Source organism: Lepidochelys kempii, chromosome 9, assembly GCF_965140285.1.
Source record: "Lepidochelys kempii isolate rLepKem1 chromosome 9, rLepKem1.hap1, whole genome shotgun sequence".
NCBI lineage: Eukaryota > Metazoa > Chordata > Testudines > Cheloniidae > Lepidochelys > Lepidochelys kempii.
Genome location: NC_136388.1, coordinates 89,394,233 through 89,416,330, shown reverse-complemented (window position 1 = coordinate 89,416,330; position 22,098 = coordinate 89,394,233). Strand labels below are relative to the sequence as shown.

The 22,098-nt window shown below is 48.8% G+C and overlaps 1 protein-coding gene across 2 annotated transcripts in view; it reads left to right on the top strand.

The window, feature by feature from the left end:
- Window positions 1–1,075: 1,075 nt before the first annotated feature.
- Window positions 1,076–22,098, top strand: part of ATP1B4 (ATPase Na+/K+ transporting family member beta 4) — a 30,925-nt gene continuing 9,902 nt past the window's right edge. The window contains exons 1-4 of one of the 2 annotated variants that reach the window (XM_078854258.1): window positions 1,076–1,157; window positions 10,129–10,193; window positions 14,107–14,269; window positions 21,208–21,336. In XM_078854258.1, the coding sequence (XP_078710384.1) occupies window positions 10,131–10,193; window positions 14,107–14,269; window positions 21,208–21,336 (355 nt within the window). In that variant the 5' untranslated portion in view covers window positions 1,076–1,157; window positions 10,129–10,130. Of the gene's footprint in view, window positions 1,158–10,128; window positions 10,194–14,106; window positions 14,270–21,207; window positions 21,337–22,098 lie in introns of those variants that run through there. The other variant, XM_073361309.2, reaches the window with a different exon arrangement.

The following is a 22,098-nucleotide window of genomic DNA, read 5'->3' as shown; positions in this document are numbered from 1 at the left end:
AGGGTCTGAAGAGGTGTGATCCCTGACCAACACAGTCGCACCGGCAGAGACCCCTCATGTTGATGCAGTTCTATCGGCAAACCTGTACTTTGGCTCAGGGCGCCGGGAAGATGCTGGCAAAAGTAGGTTTGCCAGTATAAACGGCACCCACACAAGGAGCGCTTTGGCAGTACAGTATATGGTCTACCTACCCTGGGAAAACACTCTTCGTGTAGACCTGACCAACGTCCCATTGGCTTTCAATGAGACTTAGGCTCCTAGGCGACTTGCAAATATTATTTAGGCTCCTAAGTCACTTAGTCACTTTTGGGACTTTTATCCCCTAATTGCTAGAAAGAGATCCAGTCTTGATTTAAAAACTGCAAGTAATGAATCATGCACCACATCCCTATTTGAGTTGTGCTGATGGCTAATTACATTCACTATTAAAAAGCTTATTTCTAACGGATCCTGTTCTATCTCTGCTAGATTATAAAGAACCCCATACTAGCAAAAATCTTCTCTCCGTTAGGAACTGTGAACAAGTCACCTCTTTCCCGTCTCCTGGATAAGCTAATTAGATAGAATTTAAGTCTCTCATTCTGAATTTTACCACTGACTCATTGTGCCATCAAGTCCTTTAACCTCTCTGTATCTCAGATGGCATCTGTGAAACAGGGATAATAACGCCTCCCCAAGAGGCTTGTAATTGCTTGTAAAACACTTTGACTTCTTGGATGAAAGGCGGATGTAAGTGCAAAGCATGTACTTATTTTGGAGACAAAGTGTATTTCAACCACTGTAAAGAAATTAATCCCATTGCTGTTTCAGAAAACACATTAAGTGGATCTGTTCCTAATGCTCAGCTTCTCCTGAGTGAAGAGAGAAAGCTGGTGCTCGAAAAGTTACAAAATGCTGCTATCAGATGCAAAGGTCAGAGTCTGCCAATGAACATTAACACACGCCAACCTTCTGGTGAGGGGAACTGTTCCCCTCAGATGAACTGGATCAAAGTCTCAGCACAGTCACCCACCCGTAACCGCAGGGAGGATGGCTCAGCCCCACCTACACTGATACTAGCGAAGGGCCAGGCTGGATGTAACAGAATGGACACAGGGACAACAGGGAGTGCAGGGTCAGAAATGGGTAAAACAAGGGCCCCTTGTGCCTCATACATGGTGAGTTTTTGTGCTTCTCCTAAACAGCCAATGTAAGAGCAGGGCTGGCCCCAGGGTTTGTGGGTCCCAGTGCAAAGTAACACATGGGAGGGAGGCCCCATCCTGCCCCTCATCACAGCCCCTGCCCCTGCTGACTTATCTGACACTGCCCCCTTCCTCCCCTCCCCCAGCACAGCTCCATTACCTGCCCCCTCCCCCCCACACACATTTAGACTGGGAAAGCCAGGAGGGGGAGCCAAAGGGCAACTTTCCAAGCACAGAATGGAGGAGGCGGTTGAGAAATTCACTCTCTGTAGGGAAGCTGGGGCCAGAGATGGAGATTGGGGATGGTGCTTTAGCAGGCAGACTAGATGTCCAGGGAAGCAGAAGGGACCTGTGTGTCTGCACAGGACATATAGGGCTACGGCCACCACCAGATGGCTGATTCAGCAATAATCTCTTGGGAAAATCCCTCCCTGAGGGCCATAGGAGTTCAGACTCTAGGCTCCTGGCGACTAGCAGAAGCCCTGCTTGGTTTGTGCACAGCAGCGGGGAACTCAGTATTTCAGAAGCATTGAGGATTTTGCAGGATCCTTCCCAAGGTTCACGGAATTCACTGAGAACACACACTGAACCGGAAAGCCTTGTGCTTGACTTTTGGGACCCGTTTCCAGAGGTGCTGAGCACCCCCAGGTGCTATTAACTTCAATGGGTGCTCACTGTGGCTGGAAACCAGCCCCCAGGAGTTTGAGCTGCAGGCTACTCAGCAATCGCCAGTGCTTATCTATAACTTTATTTCTCGCTGGAGAAGGATGCCCAGAAAGTATTTAAGGGAAGCCCGAGGCACTTGTTCAAGTGGAGGGCCTGGACCTGCCATTGCCATAGTGTTTTGGACCAGAAAGACCCTGCCTTCCTTTCTCAGAACAGCCACTCGTCTCCTGCAACCCCAAGAGGATGTTGCATTCCCTCCTAGCTGTCTGTCTGCACCCAGGAGATGTTTATTTAACCCTGAGCTGAGCTCTCTTCTCTCAGATGCATTGAAAATATGTAATGTTTCAGCTGCGAGTATTGGCTGGGTTTTGCTGAAACAGCAGCCTGGGAATGGAAAATGAACAGGAGCAATTGGCATGAAAGTCACCCAGCATCACCAGGGAGGGGCTGTATTTGTCTCTGCGCAGAGATCAGTCAAAATATTTTCTTCATCTTCCTCCTGTCCATCCCACAGCAGAGCGAGATTATTTAATGCAGAATGATAAAGGAAAATAACCAGATGCATGCGCACATGTCATTGGCAAAACACCTCCCCAGAGACAATTACAAAAGCAGATCAGAACAAAAGGCTTTGTCACATCAGCTTCTCAGAACTTTGAAACAATACCCTGCTTCCCGGCCTCTGATAAGGGTCAGAACCTGAGACCTCAGAGTGTCCCTCCTCTCCTTCATACCACACTGAGACATTTATGCAGGCCAGTATAATGGCCTGCAGGGGATTGGTTGGTGCCCCAAGAATGAGATCAAATTATTATTATTTATTGTTAGCTATACTGTAGTAGCAGCTAGAAACCCCAATCATGGACCATGACCCCACTGTGCAAGGCGCTGTACAAACACAGAACAGACAGTCCCAGCCCCAGAAAGCTTCCACTCTAAACAGTGACCCTTATCTGAGCTTGCACAGATACAGGCCAGAACAATAATAACATTTTTCAGACACAAGATTTGCTTCTTCTCCCACTTACACCAGTGTAAGTCTGGATCAACTCTACTGATGGCAAAGGGCCAGATCCTCAACTGGTGTAAATCAAGGTGGCACCACCGAAGTCAGTGTAGTCACAGCCCTAGACACCAGCTGAAGGCCTGAGCCAAACCAGTGTAGAATGGGCATAAGAGATTGTGAGCCAGGCCCTCAGACATGTTGAAAATTCAGCCACAGCCAGAGCAGGCCATATTCAGCTGCATGTAAGCAAATGCAACTCTCTTGAAGTCGATGATTACACCAGGGCAGAACATGGCCCAGAGGCTTCCTGTGGTAGCGAGCTTCAGAGGCTATCAGCTGGGCAACATCATTTTCCCCTTCAGCAATTTTTATATGTACCACCGCCTTGTTCTCAGATCAAGGGATGGGCTGTTCAGAGCAGACTGATAGCTGTTTGCTGCGCCCGCCGGAAGGCTGAAAACCAAGCCATGCAAAGCCTGACTCTGGAGCATAGAGAAGCCCCATTGCTGCCTGTGAGGAGTCCGGCTGGGCTGGAGAGCGCTGGAGGTTCTAGCTGTAATGAAAAGCCAAAGAATATATCCAGAAGAGGGGAAAGTGTCTCATTAATAAGAGATGGAGATGAACTGGTTCCCCACATGCCCACACCCCTGAATTCCTTTGTGTTCAAAACCCCCGCTCTGGATCCGAATTCTGTAGATGGCCCCTCCTTATCTAAGGGACCGAACCAAAACCCCAGAGCCAAACAGCTCCAACCACTCAGGCGTTCTAAAGCCAGGTCCCCTTCCAAACACTGCGTTGTGAGCCCATGTACTCTGCTACCAGGTGGCACCTGGAATCCATGTTCCTTCACCGCTGGATGCTCATTGCCAAGGCCTTGGGCAATCCTTGTAGTTTCCTTATGCCCACAGAAAGTGCTAGAAATAAGTCAGAATGTTTTCCCCTTCCCCAGTGTCCTGGGATCCCATTGGCTTGAGTGGGACTGCATGGCCCATAGAGTCTCGACATAGATAACATTCTAGAGAGCAGTGACAGGCTGGATCAGTCAGTGGATTTGCCTCAAAGGCTTCACCTAAAGCCCTGGGTAAGAAATAGTTCCCCTGACATGAAATGAGTTGGGGCTTTCTCCCGCAGAGACATGCAGCCGGCACAGGAAGAAATGCGCCACTATTGCTAAGAGTCAACTGGATAGAGATCATCGAGAATTAGGGTGATCAGATAACAAGTGTGAAAAATCGGGACAGGGAGTGTGGGGTCATAGGCACCTATATAAGACAAAGACGCAAATATCGGGACTGTCCCTATAAAATTGAGACATCTGGTCACTCTATCGAGAATTCACAGAGCCAGGTTGGGAGTGCCCCTGGCTCAGCTGCTCTGGGGGCTGATCACTGTCCCAAACCCTGGGAAAGCAGGTGGCTAATTGGGGAAGGGTGGAGCCATGGCTCCCCTCATCTACACCAGCCTGCGGAGTGGGGCCAGCACACTGCAGGGAGCATTAGACACCAACTGGGTGCAAAATGGGCACCCTGGTGCACAGGAAGCCTTTTGGGGCAAAATCTTCTGAGAGCTGCCCCGTTAGGGCAAATTTTGATCTCTTATACCAGTGTAAACCTACCTGACAATGGAGTCACTCCACATTTACATCAGTGTGTACCCAAGAGCAGAATCCATCCCCAGGTGTGCCAGTTCACACACCCAGAACACCAAATAGTGCAAATCACAATCCTTTACCACTGACACACACTCCCACCCCATTTTCCATCCCAGGTATCCCCAGGGGTAATATACAACACTGCTTAAACCACCAATGAATTTGGCCCAATGTGCACCATTCTTGGTTAGTGCTGATTCGACTGGAAGTGATGATTTCCATGGCTGCAAACAGCCTCCTTCAGGTGGAGCAGTGTGTCATGCCCTGGGCCATCCCTAGCCATTTGGGTGCCCTAGGCAGCCGCCCCATGGGGGGGCTGTGTGGGGCCCCAGGCATCCCCCCGCCAGGTTCTGGGAGGCAGGAGCTGGGGGGGGGGCACTTTGGGGGCCCAACAGGCCCAGAGTGGCCCGGGGGATTGGGAGGGGGCTGGGAGCAGCCCGATCCGCTTCCCTCGCCCCGGCCCCCGCTGTGTCGCTTGGGGGAGGGAGCTTGGGGGAAGAAATCTTCCTCCCCCCCCACCCGGCAGCGGCGGAAGCGGAGCAGCCCGGCCCCAGCCCACTCCACCCCGCCAGCTCCCAGCCGCGGCGCTCCACTTCCCGCCGCCGGTGAGCGCGGGGGGCGTCCTTTCCCCAGCCTCCCTGCACTCACCAGCGGCGGGAAGCGGAGCGCTGCGGCTGGGAGCTGGCGGGGTGGAGCGGGCTGGGGCCGGGCTGCTCCGCTTCCCGCCACTGCCAGGGAGTGTGGGGTCGCTGGGGGAAGAGCTGGAATGGGGGCAGGCCGGGGGCAAAGTAGGGGGGAAGGGTAAGAGGCCGGGCAGAGGGAGTTGTCCGGAGCCCCACATCCCCCTAGGGACGGCCCAGCCCCTTGCAGTGGGCGCAGCCTGTGTGGGGGGCCAGCCGAGGGATAGGGCTGGTTGCCGGGGCTGGTGCTGCCATGTATGCAGCACGCAGCTGCCTAGGGCACCATGAAATTTGGGGCAATTTGATTCCCCAAATTTTGTGGTGCCCTAGGCAGCTGCACTTGCTGTGTATGCCTAAGGACAGCCCTGGTCATGCCCATAATTCACGAAGCCCTGAAAGTAACATGCTCATCCATCGAGCCTGTAGTGGGATCACATGACATAATTAGAAAAGGAGGACTTGTGGCACCTTAGCGACTAACCAATTTATTTGAGCATAAGCTTTCGTGAGCTACAGCTCACTTCATCGGATGCATGCTGTGGAAAGTGTAGAAGATCTTTTTATACACACAAAGCATGAAAAAATACCTCCCCCCACCCCACTCTCCTGCTGGTAATAGCTTATCTAAAGTGACCACTCTCCTTACAATGTGTATGATAATCAAGGTGGGCCATTTCCAGCACAAATCCAGGGTTTAACAAGAACGTCTGAGGAGGGGGGGAGTAGGAAAAAACAAGGGGAAATAGGTTACCTTGCATAATGACCTAGCCACTCCCAGTCTCTATTTAAGCCTAAATTAATTGTATCCAATTTGCAAATGAATTCCAATTCAACAGTTTCTCCCTGGAGTCTGGATTTGAAGTTTTTTTGTTGTAATATCGCAACTTTCATGTCTGTAATCGCGTGACCAGAGAGATTGAAGTGTTCTCCAACTGGTTTATGAATGTTATAATTCTTGACATCTGATTTGTGTCCATTTATTCTTTTACGTAGAGACTGTCCAGTTTGACCAATGTACATGGCAGAGGGACATTGCTGGCACATGATGGCATATATCACATTGGTGGATGTGCAGGTGAACGAGCCTCTGATAGTGTGGCTGATGTGATTAGGGCCTGTGATGGTGTCCCCTGAATAGATATGTGGGCACAGTTGGCAACGAGCTTTGTTGCAAGGATAGGTTCCTGGGTTAGTAGTAGGTGACTTTTGGGAACTCTTCTAGCTCTATCAATCTGTTTCTTCACTTCCGCAGGTGGGTATTGTAGTTGTAAGAATGCTTGATAGAGATCTTGTAGGTGTGTCTGTGCGGATTTGATCTTGTGCTTTTTCAGGGAGTTTCTTGAGCAAATGCTCAAATTTTATGGATACTCTCATAAAAAACCAACCTTCCACACAAATTTCCTCGTGGCTGGACTTTACTAAAACTAGACAAGCCATTTACAACACACACTTTGCTTCTCTACAAAAGAAAAAGGACACTAAACTTTCTAAACTACTACATGCCACAAAGGGCCACAGCAATGGTTCCCTCAACCCACCCAGCAATATTGTTAACCTATCCAACTATACTCTCAGCCCAGCAGAAGCAGCTGTCCTATCTCGGGGCCTCTCCTTCTGCCCCTCCACCCCCACGAACATGATACAGTTCTGTGGTGACCTAAAATCCTATTTTCGACATCTCCGACTCAAGGAATATTTCCAACACACCTCTGAACAACATACTAATCCACAGAGACCTCCCTACCAACACTACAAAAAGAAGGATTCTAGGTGGACTCCTCCTGAAGGTCGAAACAGCAGTCTGGACTTCTACATAGAGTGCTTCCGCCAACGTGCACGGGCTGAAATTGTGGAAAAGCAGCATCACTTGCCCCATAACCTCAGCCGTGCGGAACACAATGCTATCCACAGCCTCAGAAACAACTCTGACATCATAGTGAAAAAGGCTGACAAAGGAGGTGCTGTTGTCATCATGAATAGGTCGGAATAGGAACAAGAGGCTGCTCGGCAGCTCTCCAACACCACTTTCTACAAGCCATTAACCTCTGATCCCACTGAGAGTTACCAGAACAAACTACAGCATTTGCTCAAGAAACTCCCTGAAAAAGCACAAGATCAAATCCGCACAGACACACCCCTGGAATCCCGACCTGGGATATTCTATCTACTACCCAAGATCCATAAACCTGGAAATCCTGGGTGCCCCATCATCTCAGGCATTGGCACCCTGACAGCAGGATTGTCTGGCTATGTAGACTCCCTCCTCAGGCCCTACGCTACCAGCACTCCCAGCTACCTTCGAGACACCACTGACTTCCTGAGGAAACTACAGTCCATCGGTGATCTTCCTGTTAACACCATCTTGGCCACTATGGATGTAGAAGCCCTCTACACCAATATTCCACACAAAGATGGACTACAAGCCGTCAAGAACACTATCCCCGATAATGTCACAGCTAACCTGGTGGCTGAACTTTGTGACTTTGTCCTTACCCATAACTATTTTACATTTGGGGACAATGTATACCTTCAGATCAGCGGCACTGCTATGGGTGCCCGCATGGCCCCACAGTATGCCAACATATTTATGGCTGACTTAGAACAACGCTTCCTCAGCTCTCATCCCCTAATGCCCCTACTCTATTTGCGCTACATTAATTACATCTTCATCATCTGTACCCATGGAAAAGAAGCTCTTGAGGAATTCCACCATGATTTCAACAATTTCCATCCCACCATCAACCTCAGCCTGGTCCAGTCCACACAAGAGATCCACTTCCTGGACACTACAGTGCTAATAAACAATGGTCACATAAACACCACCCTATACTGGAAACCTACTGACCGCTATTCCTACCTACATGCCTCCAGCTTTCACCCTGACCACACCACACGATCCATTGTCTACAGCCAAGCTCTGCGATACAACCGCATTTGCTCCAATCCCTCAGACAGAGACAAACACCTACAAGATCTCTATCAAGCATTCTTACAACTACAATACCCACCTGCAGAAGTGAAGAAACAGATTGATAGAGCCAGAAGAGTTCCCAGAAGTCACCTACTACAGGACAGGCCTAACAAAGAAAATAACAGAACGCCACTAGCCGTCACCTTCAGCCCCCAACTAAAACCCCTCCAACGCATTATTAAGGATCTACAACCTATCCTGAAGGATGACCCAACACTCTCACAAATCTTGGGAGACAGGCCAGTCCTTGCCTATAGACAGCCCCCCAACCTGAAGCAAATACTCACCAGCAACCACATACCACACAACAGAACCACTAACCCAGGAACCTATCCTTGCAACAAAGCTCGTTGCCAACTGTGCCCACATATCTATTCATGGGACACCATCACAGGGCCTAATAACATCAGCCACACTATCAGAGGCTCGTTCACCTGCACATCCACCAATGTGATATATGCCATCATGTGCCAGCAATGCCCCTCTGCCATGTACATTGGTCAAACTGGACAGTCTCTATGTAAAAGAATAAATGGACACAAATCAGATGTCAAGAATTATAACATTCATAAAGCAGTTGGAGAACACTTCAATCTCTCTGGTCACGCGATTACAGACATGAAAGTTGTGATATTACAACAAAAAAACTTCAAATCCAGACTCCAGGGAGAAACTGTTGAATTGGAATTCATTTGCAAATTGGATACAATTAACTTAGGCTTGAATAGAGACTGGGAGTGGCTAGGTCATTATGCAAGGTAACCTCATTTCCCCTTGTTTTTTCCTACTCCCCCCCTCCTCAGACGTTCTTGTTAAACCCTGGATTTGTGCTGGAAATGGCCCACCTTGATTATCATACACATTGTAAGGAGAGTGGTCACTTTAGATGAGCTATTACTAGCAGGAGAGTGGGTTTGTGTGTGGGGGTGTGTGTGTGAGAAAACCTGGATTTGTGCTGGAAATGGCCCAACTTGATTATCAGACACATTGTAAGGAGAGTGATCACTTTAGATAAGCTATTACCAGCAGGAGAGTGGGGTGGGGGGAGGTATTTTTTCATGCTTTGTGTGTATAAAAAGATCTTCTACACTTTCCACAGTATGCATCCGATGAAGTGAGCTGTAGCTCACGAAAGCTTATGCTCAAATAAATTGGTTAGTCTCTAAGGTGCCACAAGTACTCCTTTTCTTTTTGCGAATACAGACTAATATGGCTGTTACTCTGAAACATGACATAATTAGAAACCTGGCGGGGCTGCCTGGCATTCTTGGCTGTTTCTTCCGATTTTCTGTAGCTGGTCAGGACTGACTCTTGAGTTATATATGTCTGGGAAACTGACACTGCAGAGTTCTAGCTGCAGCCCTTCTTGATTCAAAGTGATAAATATAGATTCCCCCAGCCCCTGAAGAGACTTTGCAAGCAGTCACCCAGGGTTCACCATGACTGACAAGCACACATTGACATATCTGTTCAGCCACTAAGTCACAGCCTTCCCATTTGTTCATCAAGCGATTCCTAGTCTCCAAAGACCAAGGGGATGGCGACTTGCTTCCTAAGTGGTTATCTTATTGGGGATTCCCGTGCAGTTGACTGTGTTGTACGTGCAAATGGCTTTAGGTGGAACAGAACCTTAAGTGTTGTCCAGGATCCTGTTGCATGCAAAAGAGAGTTATTTTTTGATCGCCTCTCTAACATCCAAGTCTTCTTTGCAAGGTCATGAAAGCCACAGGTGCCAGCTGGCCCTGCTTGCGCCTGCTCACAAGAATAAGCAGCGGTCTCTCATCGTTTACATTTAATTTAAGGGCTGAGCCAGCTTTCTGTGCACCTTCCCCTTGTTGGTTAGTTGGAATAAGTGATGGGAGCGTGCTCACTGTACTGGGGTGGCACGTACTGTATGGATAGCTTGTACCATTAACCCCAGACGTGGCTTTTTACCATACTAATTGTTCTATTTCTCTTCATTTTACACAAAGTCATGGAAATGAATGCCACCTCTGGAGGTGCAGAAGGCCAGCGTAAGATTTACCACCAGAAGCCGGTGAGTCTTTTGGGGACTGCAAACTGCCCTTTATAGAAATGAGGAAGTGGGGGTTGCAGAAGGGGGATCCCATTTCACGTCTGAGGGTGATAAATATAGTGACTTTGCCTTAGGGATTGCTCTTGCTCCTGTTCCCTAGTGCAGAGAGCGAGCACTTACCATTGATCTATAGTGACCTCCTGCAGGAAGGGGAGTGGGGGAGGCGAGCCACATGAGCAAATAGGACTGAAAAATGCAAACAAGTCAAGCTTTTCCTGCTGCAACTGGGATGGGGTTAGCCCTTTTCAGTGGAGAGCCAATGTGCCGGGATGGGGAGGAGAGAGAACAGACCAGGGAAACAAGTCAAGTGCTCCCAGAGTTTGGGGCACAGGAGATTCTCAGCCTGAGTGAACCAAAGTGATTTCATTTAGGACAATGAGTGCTACCTCTGGCTTGGATCCACTTCTGTTTGACCATCACTTCTTCCAACGCTGCTTCAAAAGTGGGGTTTTAAGGAGACACAGAAAGGCAGATTCTGAGCTGAGCTGCACCAGAGTCAATCTGGAGTAAGGGCCATTGAAATGAATAGGAAAACTCTTCTTAATGTCGATAGGACCAGGATATCACTCCATCTCTACTAAGGTCCAGATGTACACTGGTGTCACTGAGATGAGAATCTAGCCCTGAATGTCCCAGTTCTAATGCACCACAGATGTTTGTCTTATACAATTGCTCCCTGGCAGGAGCAATTAACAGGGAGTGGGGAGCCAGAACGCCCCAGCAGCTAGGAGTTGGATACATAAATGGGAATACCTGGACTGATCCACATAAGCCATATTCCATGCTGAATCTCTGTGGGTTCACACAGCAAAGTACTGGTCTAAACAGGATGGACTCATCTGAGATTCTCTTACATAAGGTAACCTAGACACACATGATATATCAAAATACAAACTGTCCTAAGAGAGACCAAAGGGGTTATGTAAGTGACTGGCAGCCTCTCTCAGGGCAACATGGTTTGGATGGATGAGTTGTCCTGATAGAGCTCTCTGGGCAAGTCTCTCTCTGCTGGGGTGTGTGGGGTGCTGTCAATTTAACCTACGCATGTATCTAGTTCTCTGAGGGAATGCATTATGTCACTTCCGAGGAAAAACAGGCCTGCAGCACTGCGGTGAGATGGGAACCTGCATTCTGAGCTTCGGCAGAGCAGATTCTATCATAGCATGCTGGAAGAGAGCAGGATATCTTCTGGACACCATTGCACCGCCAGGTTCTGGGGATGCCGTTGGGAAGTCTGGCCCCCAGCATACATGAAAGCAGGCCCAGGGGATGCCCTAATATATGCCCTGGTGAAACAATCCCTATAGGACCTGCTGGCCTCCCAGAATATTCAGAACACCCTCCTCCCTAGCCCAACATAGCCCTGGCATGCCCCTGCACCTATGCTATCCCAGGGGCATGCCCTATGCTACCCCACACCCTTGAGGTGTTTCCTGGTGGGAAAATCTGGCTGGTTTACAGCCCTTATATGCAAAAAGAAAAGGAGGACTTGTGGCACTTTAGAGACTAACAAATTTATTTGAGCATAAACTTTCGTGAAGTGAGCTGTAGCTCACGAAAGCTTATGCTCAAATACATTTGTTAGTCTCTAAGGTGCCACAAGTCCTCCTTTTCTTTTTGTGGATACAGACTAACATGGCTGCTACTCTGAAACCAGTCCTTATATGCTGTCAGTGGTGAAAGGGGCCAGGACACAGCCCAGAATTAGGGCATCTGTGCTTAGACCATTAATACACTCTATTGTTCTAATTCTCTGCTGCAGTTCTGATCCCCTGGCTTTCTAGTTGGATCTGTATCAGCCTGGCTCTGGGGGAATTTAGATCAGCCTGTGGACTGTTCTAAACTCCACCAACAGGTAATCATCCCCAGGTAATCATCATCTGCCAGCTGGGGATTGGCAGCATGCAGTATGCTTTGGCCAGTTCCTCTCCCTGCCCTGATACACCACTGTACTGGGGCTGGCTGCCCAGTGACAGGCCTAGGAGCTGGTTATGCTGGGTCCATGTCCACTGGGGACTCCTCTAGATCTGGACAGCCCACAGTGGCAAGCTGTGACTGCTTTTCACTCCCTTTGCCTCACCTGCATATACAAATTGTGCAGATCGGGACAGAGAAACAGATACTGTAAAAATGGTGGCACTGGCTCCCATGGCTCCCCAGCAGAGGATGTTGATTTCATTCCCTGCGAGCTTGAGTCAACTGACCTGGGCTCTGAGACTTGGTGCCGTGGGGTTTTTATTGCAATGTAGATGTGCCCAAAGTGATAGACTCAAAGAGCTCAATTTAGCTTAGCAAAGAGAAGATTATGGGGTGATTTGATTACAATCTGTAAATATCTACCTGAGGAACAAATGTTTAATAATGGGCTCTTCAATCCAGTGTAAGTGGGGGTATGGTCCCACTATTGTGGGGAACATTCCTGGCTTATACACTACCCTAGTGTAATTGGCTAGCAAAAGAATCTGCGTTCTCACTCCCACTCCTTTCACCCAGAGACCTGCCTGACCTTCCCTTCCTCTCTCCTGTATAACCCCGACAAGGCTGGGCCCAGTATTTCAGGGGGGCTCGAGCCCCCTCTGTTGTGGTCACTTAGGACAGGGGCTAGGGTGTCCACTGATCATTGCATATAGTTCAAGGCAAATACAATTTATTAAAAGAGCAACCAATTAAAAAAAAACAGGAAAAAATGGGACAGGTTAAAGGAAAACACATCACCCCGCTCTGTGGGCACGGGGAAACAGCCGTCTCCGGAATGCCGGAGCAGTTCACTGTCTGTTCCTCACACGGCCCAGGCCACCTTCCCAAGCCCTGGCTGTGCTGCAGGGATGCTGCGGGTCGGACACTTGCTCTAGCGGTGGCCACACACCTTCAGGCTCTAGGAGGCAGGACCCTTCTTCCCAGCATCAGCCCCCCTGTCAGGGTTATGATCCCCCCCACCAAGTCTGGCCTGCAGGGCCTCTTGCCTGGTTGCATCTCCCTGCACTGGGCCTGCTGCCCAGGGTCCCCCTTGCTCTCCCCAGCTGCTCACGGCACCCGGCTCCGGACTGCTCCAGCCCCAGCTCCACCACTCTGCATCAGCACTGCTGCTGCTCTGCCTCCAGCTCCCTGGGCTGCTCCTCTGGCCCCTCTGGCCCTGGCCGGTGCAGCCCAGCTCCCCAGCTCGGCTCAGGCCTCTGCTCTCCCCTTGCTCGACCCCGCTCCGGCCCAGGCAGCTGCCACATGGAGGACTGGACCCCCTGGCCTCCTGACTCCCTCATTAACCTGCCTGCCCTGTCAATCAGGCTGAGCTGGCGCATTGGCCTCTCCCCATTCCCCCTGAGGACCGTCAAACTCAGGCTCCTGATTTCTCATTGGCCCTTTTCCTTTCTTTTGTTACTGGGAGGTGGCCAACCAAAAAACCCCACTAAGTAAGGGGCCAACAGTCCCTTCATACTAGCATGCTAAGAAAAAGAAGTTGGAAGACTTTGTTTAACAGCATCACCTCATGATGCGTATCAAAACCCAGGAAAGGATTTACTCACCTCCGAGGTGCATATGAGAGATGTAGGAATTGTGTGTCTTTTCATCGTGTTCACATGGGTTAGAAATGAAGACTCACTGTGAACAAAGGGGAGAATCAGGATGAGAGACTAGTGTCCAGTGTGACCGCAGAGCCATATTTGCCCTGGGAAACTGAATACTGGGATCTAAATGATTATAAACCACTACAGCCAAAGAAATGCCTCTCCATGACACAGGCGTGATGATGGGGATAGGAAATGGAAATTTGAAACATCTCCAGATATTAAGTAGTCTTGTGTTTATTTTTGGCCAATGAGATACTCATTTTGTGGGGGATGGGGTGGGGGGGGATTGCGTTCTGTAACTATTCCAGGAAAACAAGGATGAAGAGAGAGCACAGCACTCTGAAGACGAGCAGGAAAAGTGCAAGGAAAAGATGGGGAAGAAAACTTTGGCAGATGTAATTCAAGAAATGAAAACTTTCCTGTGGAATTCAGAGAAGAAAGAATGTATGGGAAGAACAGCTCAGAGCTGGGGTATGTTAAATGGCTGAATTTCTTTCTTTCTTTCTTTCTTTCTTTCTTTCTTTCTTTCTTTCTTTCTTTCTTTCTTTCTTTCTTTCCTTGACTGTGAATTTCCCTGCTAGGGCATAGCAGAACACATGTAATCTAAATCCTGGACCCATACACATATATCTAACAGGTGGCTCAGTAAAGAACTGTAAAATGCTAGCCGTGAATGTGCCCATAGAACATACAGCCATGGGGAAGCTACCCCTGTTTTTACTCCTGTGGTAGACATATTATGCTGACATTACGGCTGCACATTTGCCATGGTGGTAAAAATGTCACAGATACTGTGATTTTCTGCTGGTCCGTGACTTTTCTGTGTGTCTGGGGTTTTAATAAAGCAGAGTTTCCCAAATGGTGGGTCGTGACCCACCCGTGGGTGGCAGGAAGGTTCTAAGTGAATTGCAGGTCTGGTGCAGAGGGGAGACCTCCAGTGGGAGGGGAGTTGGAGAGCAGGCCCACCCTGCACCGATTCACCCCACAATGGCGGCTCCTATCCCGTGGGACTGGGCCCAACTCTCCACTGGATGTTGTGGCCTGGTGCCCGGGGTTGCAGTGCCCGGGGTTGCCCGGGGTTGCACTCAGGTTTGGCCTGGCTGCCAGCAAAATGTGATTGAGAGGCGCTGCAAGCCCTCCTCAGTGGGCTGGGATTTTTGCAGTGGCGGAGCAGAGGGTGCTGCTACAGATTGTCGGTGCCACCCTGGCAGGGCAAGAAGGAGGAGGCAGCAGAAGAAGGATTTGTGTATATTATTGTTAAAGAGGCATAGCTGAATTTTCATACCCAGGACTTACACACCAATTCCCCCTAACTCAGCAGTTTTAGTAAATTTCCCATGACTGCTCCATGATTTTTGATTAAAAAATGCCGTGACAAATCTGCAGCCCTAGTGACCGTACAGTGGGGTTAAGGTAAATCTAGGACTCATAACAGAGCGCACGTGCTGCAGGAGATGTCTGAGGCTGAGTGATTTTATTTGGAGTGAACCAAAGATCTGCCCTGCAATACCCATGCATCCCCGGGGACATCAATGCATCTCCTTCTGAGCTTACACTGGTGTAAGTCAAGTGTAACGCCGATGAAGTTAATAGAGTTACAGTGTTACACTGATCTAAAAGGCAGTGTAAATGAGATCCGAATCAGGTACGGATGAGTTACACTGGTGTAACTGAAGCAGGATTTGGCCCTGCACGTGCTCTGTGGCCTGAGCTTCTGTTTCAGCCCCATACTCCCTTCCTTTCATGTGGCAAATTGAGATCAACACAGTTTGGTGCAGCTTTAAGGCCAATCGCTGCTGTCAGTTAAACAGGTCCTGGGCAGCAGAGTTTGACCTTTGTGTTTTAATAGCAATTTCCCATACTAGCATTAAAAACACAAAGAATTAGACAAGAAATAAATCCCCAGTGGCGTCGGTGAGTGGATAGGAATGAATTTTTAATTCATTATTCACATCATGGATTCCCCTGGTAACTGGGAGAGCCATTGCACTGAATTAGGCAACCATGCATTTAGACCAGAGCTCCACTCTCTCTGGAGCTAGCCTCTCCAGATCAGCGCTGATGGGGGTGGGGATGTGTGTGTGTGTGTGTGATGTTTGCCGCACTTCCATGTAGCTTCATTCTGGCTTAAGAACACCGCCCATTCTCCCCCCGGAGGGAGGCGAAGGGCTGCACACTTAGATGGCACGCACCCTGATCATGGTTGAACACCACTTGGGTTTGTAAGTGCACCACTGGCCAGTGACGGGTCTAACTGGCCATTTGCACATTCTGTTCACAGTGACAGAGTACGCAATTTAGGTGAAATAAGGGGACATGTAGGGCTTTTCTGATGAGCATGTCATTCTCACGAACGACTGGATCAGCTCCTTGTGCATCTTTGTGGCTTAGCGTGTAAAATGGTGCCCAGATGTCCCAGGGAAGGGTGACCCTGGATTAGAATAGATCAATATGCAGACTGTGGAGTCCTTCGGTAGGTGTATTAGTGCCATTGAGAGACCAGACAGGTATCTCTAGATTGGATGGACCTGATTCACCTCACATTTACAGGAGCATAAAAAAAGAGCAACTCCTTTGGCTTTGGTGGCATTATGCCGATGTTTAGCTGATGAAAGCCAGAGGAGACTCCCAAAGTCTCTACTCTCCCAAAGCCGCTTCCTGCCCTGGGCTCAAACCCAAGCAGAGTGAATCAGAATTACACACCAGGGCTCAGATTCTAGCAGCAAAGCCAGCCAGGTGCAAAGTCAAGACCTGATCAACACTTTTCTGCCCATCCCTTTGGATGAGTGGAGGCTGTAGCTAAATAAATCAGCGACATCACTCACATGAGTGAGGGAAGCAGGGTCTGGCTCAAAAGCTAGGATTTTGTTTTGACAGCCTTTTCCATGGCCTTTAAAAATTATACTCTGGGCAAACCATGTGCAACTGGTTAAAAACAGGCAGTGGAAGGTGGTAGGCTGAGAACACCTGCCACTCATCCAGTCCCATAATTATTGCTGCTGCAGCTGCATTCTCATGCTCAATCCTTAGAGCACTCAGATTGCGAGGGACGTTTGTGGTGCTGTTTTCCTATACTTAAACAACTCATTCATGAGCATGAAAATGGTTGGGCCTGAATCTCAAGTTATGAGCACTTTTGCACTGGAGTAAATCAGAGCAAGTAACTCTGACTTTACGCCAGCAGAATACGGCCAATCATGTTCTTTATCAATTTCCAAAGTAGTAAAATGAACCCAGACAATGTGATGCCCGACACTGCATTCAAGAAGCAAAGGACAGACATTTTGGCGGCACTGAGCATTTGGCAACGGTAATGAGCCGACAAGCCTTGCAACTTGTTTGCTCCTCCTGCCAAGTTTTCAGCATCTCCTGCAAAGTCCACAGTGAGTGGCTTCATCTAAGCCAAGAGACCTGTTGTGGGAAGTCAGCTGAAGCAAGAGAAAACAGGGAGTGATTTACAGAAGCTGCAAAAGCTACCCAGCCAGTGAGCGGAGTGCCAAAGAGTCTGTGGTTAGTCAATTATCGTTATTATAGTGTTGCTGTGACCGTGTTGGTCCCAGGATATTAGAGAGACAAGGTGGTTGAGGTAATATCTTTTATGGGCCCACTTCTGTTGGTGAGAGAGACGAGCTTTCAAGTTTACAGAGAGCTCTGGGAAGTGTCACAGCTAAATACAATGTGGAACAGATTGTTTAGGATATGTAGTTAACACATCTTTTAAGGGACCAATCAAGGTGAAGGGGCCCGTTAATACCTCTCCAGTCATGGGGAGGGCGGGAGAGAAGCTGAGGGCAGGGGTTGGTGGGTTATAGATTGCTATAATAAGCTATAAATACAGTGTCTTTGTTCAGTTAATGATTTTTGTGTCTAGCAAAGTTAGGAATTTAAACTCCCAGGCTCATCTTCTGAAGGTGTTGTGCAGGTTTCTTTGAGATCAGATAGAGCGATCGTGCTGAGAAAAGTGTTCAACCACAGGTGATAGGATGTTTTTGTCTTTTATCATTTTCCTGCATGAGTTCCTACAAGAGTGGAGTGATTGTCCCACCTACTTGCTATTGCGGCATTTAGTGCATTGGATGAGGTACACCACACGTTGTGGCTGAGAGGCACATGTAGGACGCATGGCTCTTGAAAGGTGTGTGTGTGGAGGGGGTGGTTGTTGATTATTGTAACAGTGGAGATATGTCTTCAGATTTTGCATCTGTTGTTCTGGCAGGGTCTGGTGTCGCTTTGAGTTGGTGTGTCCTGGTCTGTGGGGAGCTTGCTTCCGATGATGAACTTGGAGAGGCTGGGAGGGTTATTTGAAGGCCAGAAGAGGGGGTTCAGGAAAGATTTCTTTCAGGATGTGGTCCCCATCAAGTGTGGGTGGTAGTTGTTTAATGATACCTCATATAGATTCTAGTGTGGGGTGGTAGGTGATCGCTAGGGGTGTGTGTTTGGAGGGGGTTTTATTTCCGTATTGAAGCAGGTTCTCTCAAGGTATTTGGGTGGCATTACAGTGTTGTCACATAATACATGTGTTGTTCTGGCCATGCATGGAATCTGGTTTTGTTGTTCCTGTGGCAGATATAAAATCAAGTAAAAATCTCTTCTGTGTTCCACATCCAGACTGTGGATTAACTGAAGCACAGGAGAAACGGTCTTCAAAGCATCTAGAGCTGATTTTATGTGTGCTGGGACAGGGCTTTATGGGTGGATTTAGCCAGTTCTGTGTAGATACCCAGCCGGGACAGATGCATTGACGGAAGCTGCAAGTTCTTACTGCGTCTCAGTGGGAATTAACTCAAAGCTCCAGTGAATCTTGAAGCATCAAACACTCACTTTTTGAAAATTTTCAAAACAGTGGTGCTGGCTTCTCCGGTCAAAACCTTTAATTAACAATGCTGGATTGCCTCCCCTTTCCATCATGAATGCACTCGGGGGGTTGAATATATAATAAATGATCCAAATATCTTAAAAACAATGGTTCTAGAACCCAGCCATGCTTAAACTATTCTTGACATTCCCATATTTCTTTTCTCTACCAATACGTTTATTTGGTCCTCAGCCTCCCAGTGCTGTACAACCTTTGGTAACACAAGTGTGCGCACCTACACCCACCCCATTCTCCTGCTCACACGAGCAGGCTGAATAGGTTTTCCCAGAGCTGGGCATTTGAGCGCCTAACAAGGCATCACACTTTTAAAATGAAGGTGCCTCATGATGAACGCTAAATGAGGAATCGGCCGAAGCTTTCATATCCTGCATGAACACCAGCTGAAAGGGAGGGAGTATTCCAGGGCCAGCACGGCTTCCCAGTGCGTACATGACGATGAAGGCGGATGAGCCGATCTTCAAAGAGTCTGTTTTTTTTTTAATAAGCATTCGTCATTCCTGAACAGCAGGCAGCACTGGATGCTTTGCTGGCTGTTGTGCGTTATGGTGAGGATTTGCAAGAGCCCAGGCTAGTTCTGTGGTACTATTCTGCACAGCGTTTGCCAAAGCAAAACTGAATAATAATAAATAATAATAATAATAAAAACCTAGCAGCGCTATGATCCAAATGGGCCAAGTCGGCGTGGGAATTGCAGTGGCTGCATGATCAGACGTGCCAGGCAGGGTTAGGACAGCAAGATAAATTGGGAGCATAGGCCTAAAACCATCCCCTCCCGTGGAAGAGCCTGCGGGTAGAGGGGAGGGAGAGGGCCGGCAGCCGCTTGGCTTCAGCTCTGACGCACTCCACTGATGTCAGTGCAGTCACCTGGGTCGCGCAGCCAGGTAACTGGGAGGACAATCAGGCTCACAGGAGTACACCATTGATGGTGGTGGAGTGACTGGATACGCCCCGTGTAACCAAGAGCAGAATCTGGCCTGTGGCGTTCCTTGGCACTGCCCCCTTTGGAGAGGAGGTCATGAGAAGGTGCCATGGCTCCCTACCAGCATGGCTGTGCTGAGAGCTTGTTGGGGACATCTTGAGGTACCTAGTGACTCACTGGGCCCCCTCCTGGCTGATGACACAGCTCCCATCAGCCCCTCTCTCAGCAGCCATGCAGTAGGTACCACACAGAGGTCTGTCCCTCGCTCCCACCCCCAGCCCCTGCAGCTTCCTGGCCCACCCACCCAGGATTTCTGTGATTTTACTCCTCTCCGGTGCAGAGGGACCTTGACCGGTGGCTGCTGAACAGCTATGTCCTCTCCAGGGGGTTAGTTCTTTGTCTCTGCAGCACTCCCAGAAAGAAAACCAGGAATTCTGTTCCGGTCTCCCCATGGCTGGAGCCTGCTCTCTGTCCCAGAACCCAGAGCTTAAGCACAGCTTCCTCTACGAGGGCCCTGAATTCCACAGAAGTTCCCCCAACCTCAGCTCCCCTGTAGACCCCCCACCTCGGTTCCCCTGTAGGCCCCTCACTGAGCTCCCCACCTCAGCTCCCCTGTAGGCCCCCTACCAAGCTTCCCTGTAGCCCCATGAGCTCCCCTGTAGCCCCCCTGCACTGTAGCCCCACTGCTGAGCTCCTGTTCGGTCCTCTGTTGAATTTGCCTTTTCACTTAGTTCCCATCACTAACAATTCCACCAAACATAAACACCTAGAGAATGCAGAGGTGAAAGTGCACATCTGTGTTCTCACGGCTTGTTCTGCAAGCAGAATCACGGCTCCCCTGGGAAATGGTTGTGTTATAGTTTCACTTTATTTTCTGAACCACTGGTTTTTATTCATGGGCTTTATTCTCCCGAGACAACCCCAACCGTCAGTCTGGTCCTGGAAAAAAACAACAACTGTTCTCTGGACACTGGGCTTGTGAAATAGCCAAGTGTAAAGTGTATTTCGGAGCAGCTGCATTTCAAGTCAATGTTATTTGCATTGTTCCCTGGCCATTCGGTTCCTGATGTCGACCAGCTGATGGTGGGATTTGTGGGGATGGGTAGGGAGGCAATTTTCCTATCTGTGGAGTTTTCCTAAGGAATTCAAAAATGTGTTAGAGGCTGCCTATTCATTGCCTCTTCTTGTCTATGACATCAGCGTTGCTATTCAGAGAGGGTTTGAAGCTGCTGTGGGTGGGATCTGGGTTCAGTTTGATCCAGTTTAGGAATGTGGATATGTACATCCTGTTTAGACCCATCTCTGACTGTGATGGGCCAAGCCATGAATTAGATGGATATAGCTCATAATCCAAACTTTCCCTGCACCCGGAAGCATTCAGATCCATGGTTTGTGTGGGCCAGTTGCAGATAGTGGCTGGCTGGGAAGTACAGTCTGATCCAAACTTTCCCAAAGTTTGAGGGTGTTTGGGTTGGGAAAGTCACTTCTCTAATGAAAGACTCCCGTCAGAGTTAGCAAATACCAGACGTGAAGAAGGGTGATTGGGCCTGCTCTTTGTGAGGGTGGAAGGGCTAGCAACTGCGCTAACAGAGACATGTCCTCTGTGTCTTGCAGGCTTGATCTTATTCTTTTACCTCATTTTGTACACGTTTCTGGCTGGGATGTTCTCCTTTTGTATGTACGGGTTGCTGCTTGCTCTGAGCCCCTACACGCCTACGTACAGGGACAGAGTCTCGCCGCCAGGTAAGCCCTTCAGCTCAGCCATTCCCTGACTTCCCTCTGAGCCCCATGCTGGCCTACGACTGTAGGAACGGTCTCGGTAGTCACCTACACAGAAGTTCTGTCTTTGCGGCTCCTGGAAGTACATTAGTTAGGTAGCTGCCGTTCCATTTCCTCAACGGAGAAATCTAACATGAGATTCCGCAGACCAGATTAAAACTACCCATTTCTTGTCATGCCTGGAGCAGCCTTTTCAAAGGTAAGGAGCATCGAGAAGAACCTGCCGGAGTAATATGTGTTAACGTGGAAGGATGCAGCCAAAGAGACAGCGGTTGTTTCCCTGAGAACTTGCAGAATGTTAATTTTCCACAGTGGGCCAGATTCTTGGCTGGCGTAAAGCAAGGCAGTGGCGCTGCATGCATTTGCACCAGCTGAAGATCTGGCCCAGTGTGTTTCAATGAGACTCTGGCCTCTCCTGGTAGAAGCTGAGGATTCACATCCATTTCTAGGAGCTCAGTAAAATGATCAGTAATTTACATTGTAAGTTCTGGAGGCAGGAAGTGTACTTACACTTATTGTATGTTTGCACAATGTCAAGCCCACCGTCAGCAACCAGTAACTATGATTATTATAATCAATTATGATACAGAATATATATGCTGTTTTTTCATCTTTTTTGATGAAATGTAAGCACTGTTTAAATCATTTTTTAAAATATATTTTCCCTGCTTGTCTGTTTCCATCTGAAACACCAGGTGTCCCCACTTTCCCCTTGCCTTGCTAAGA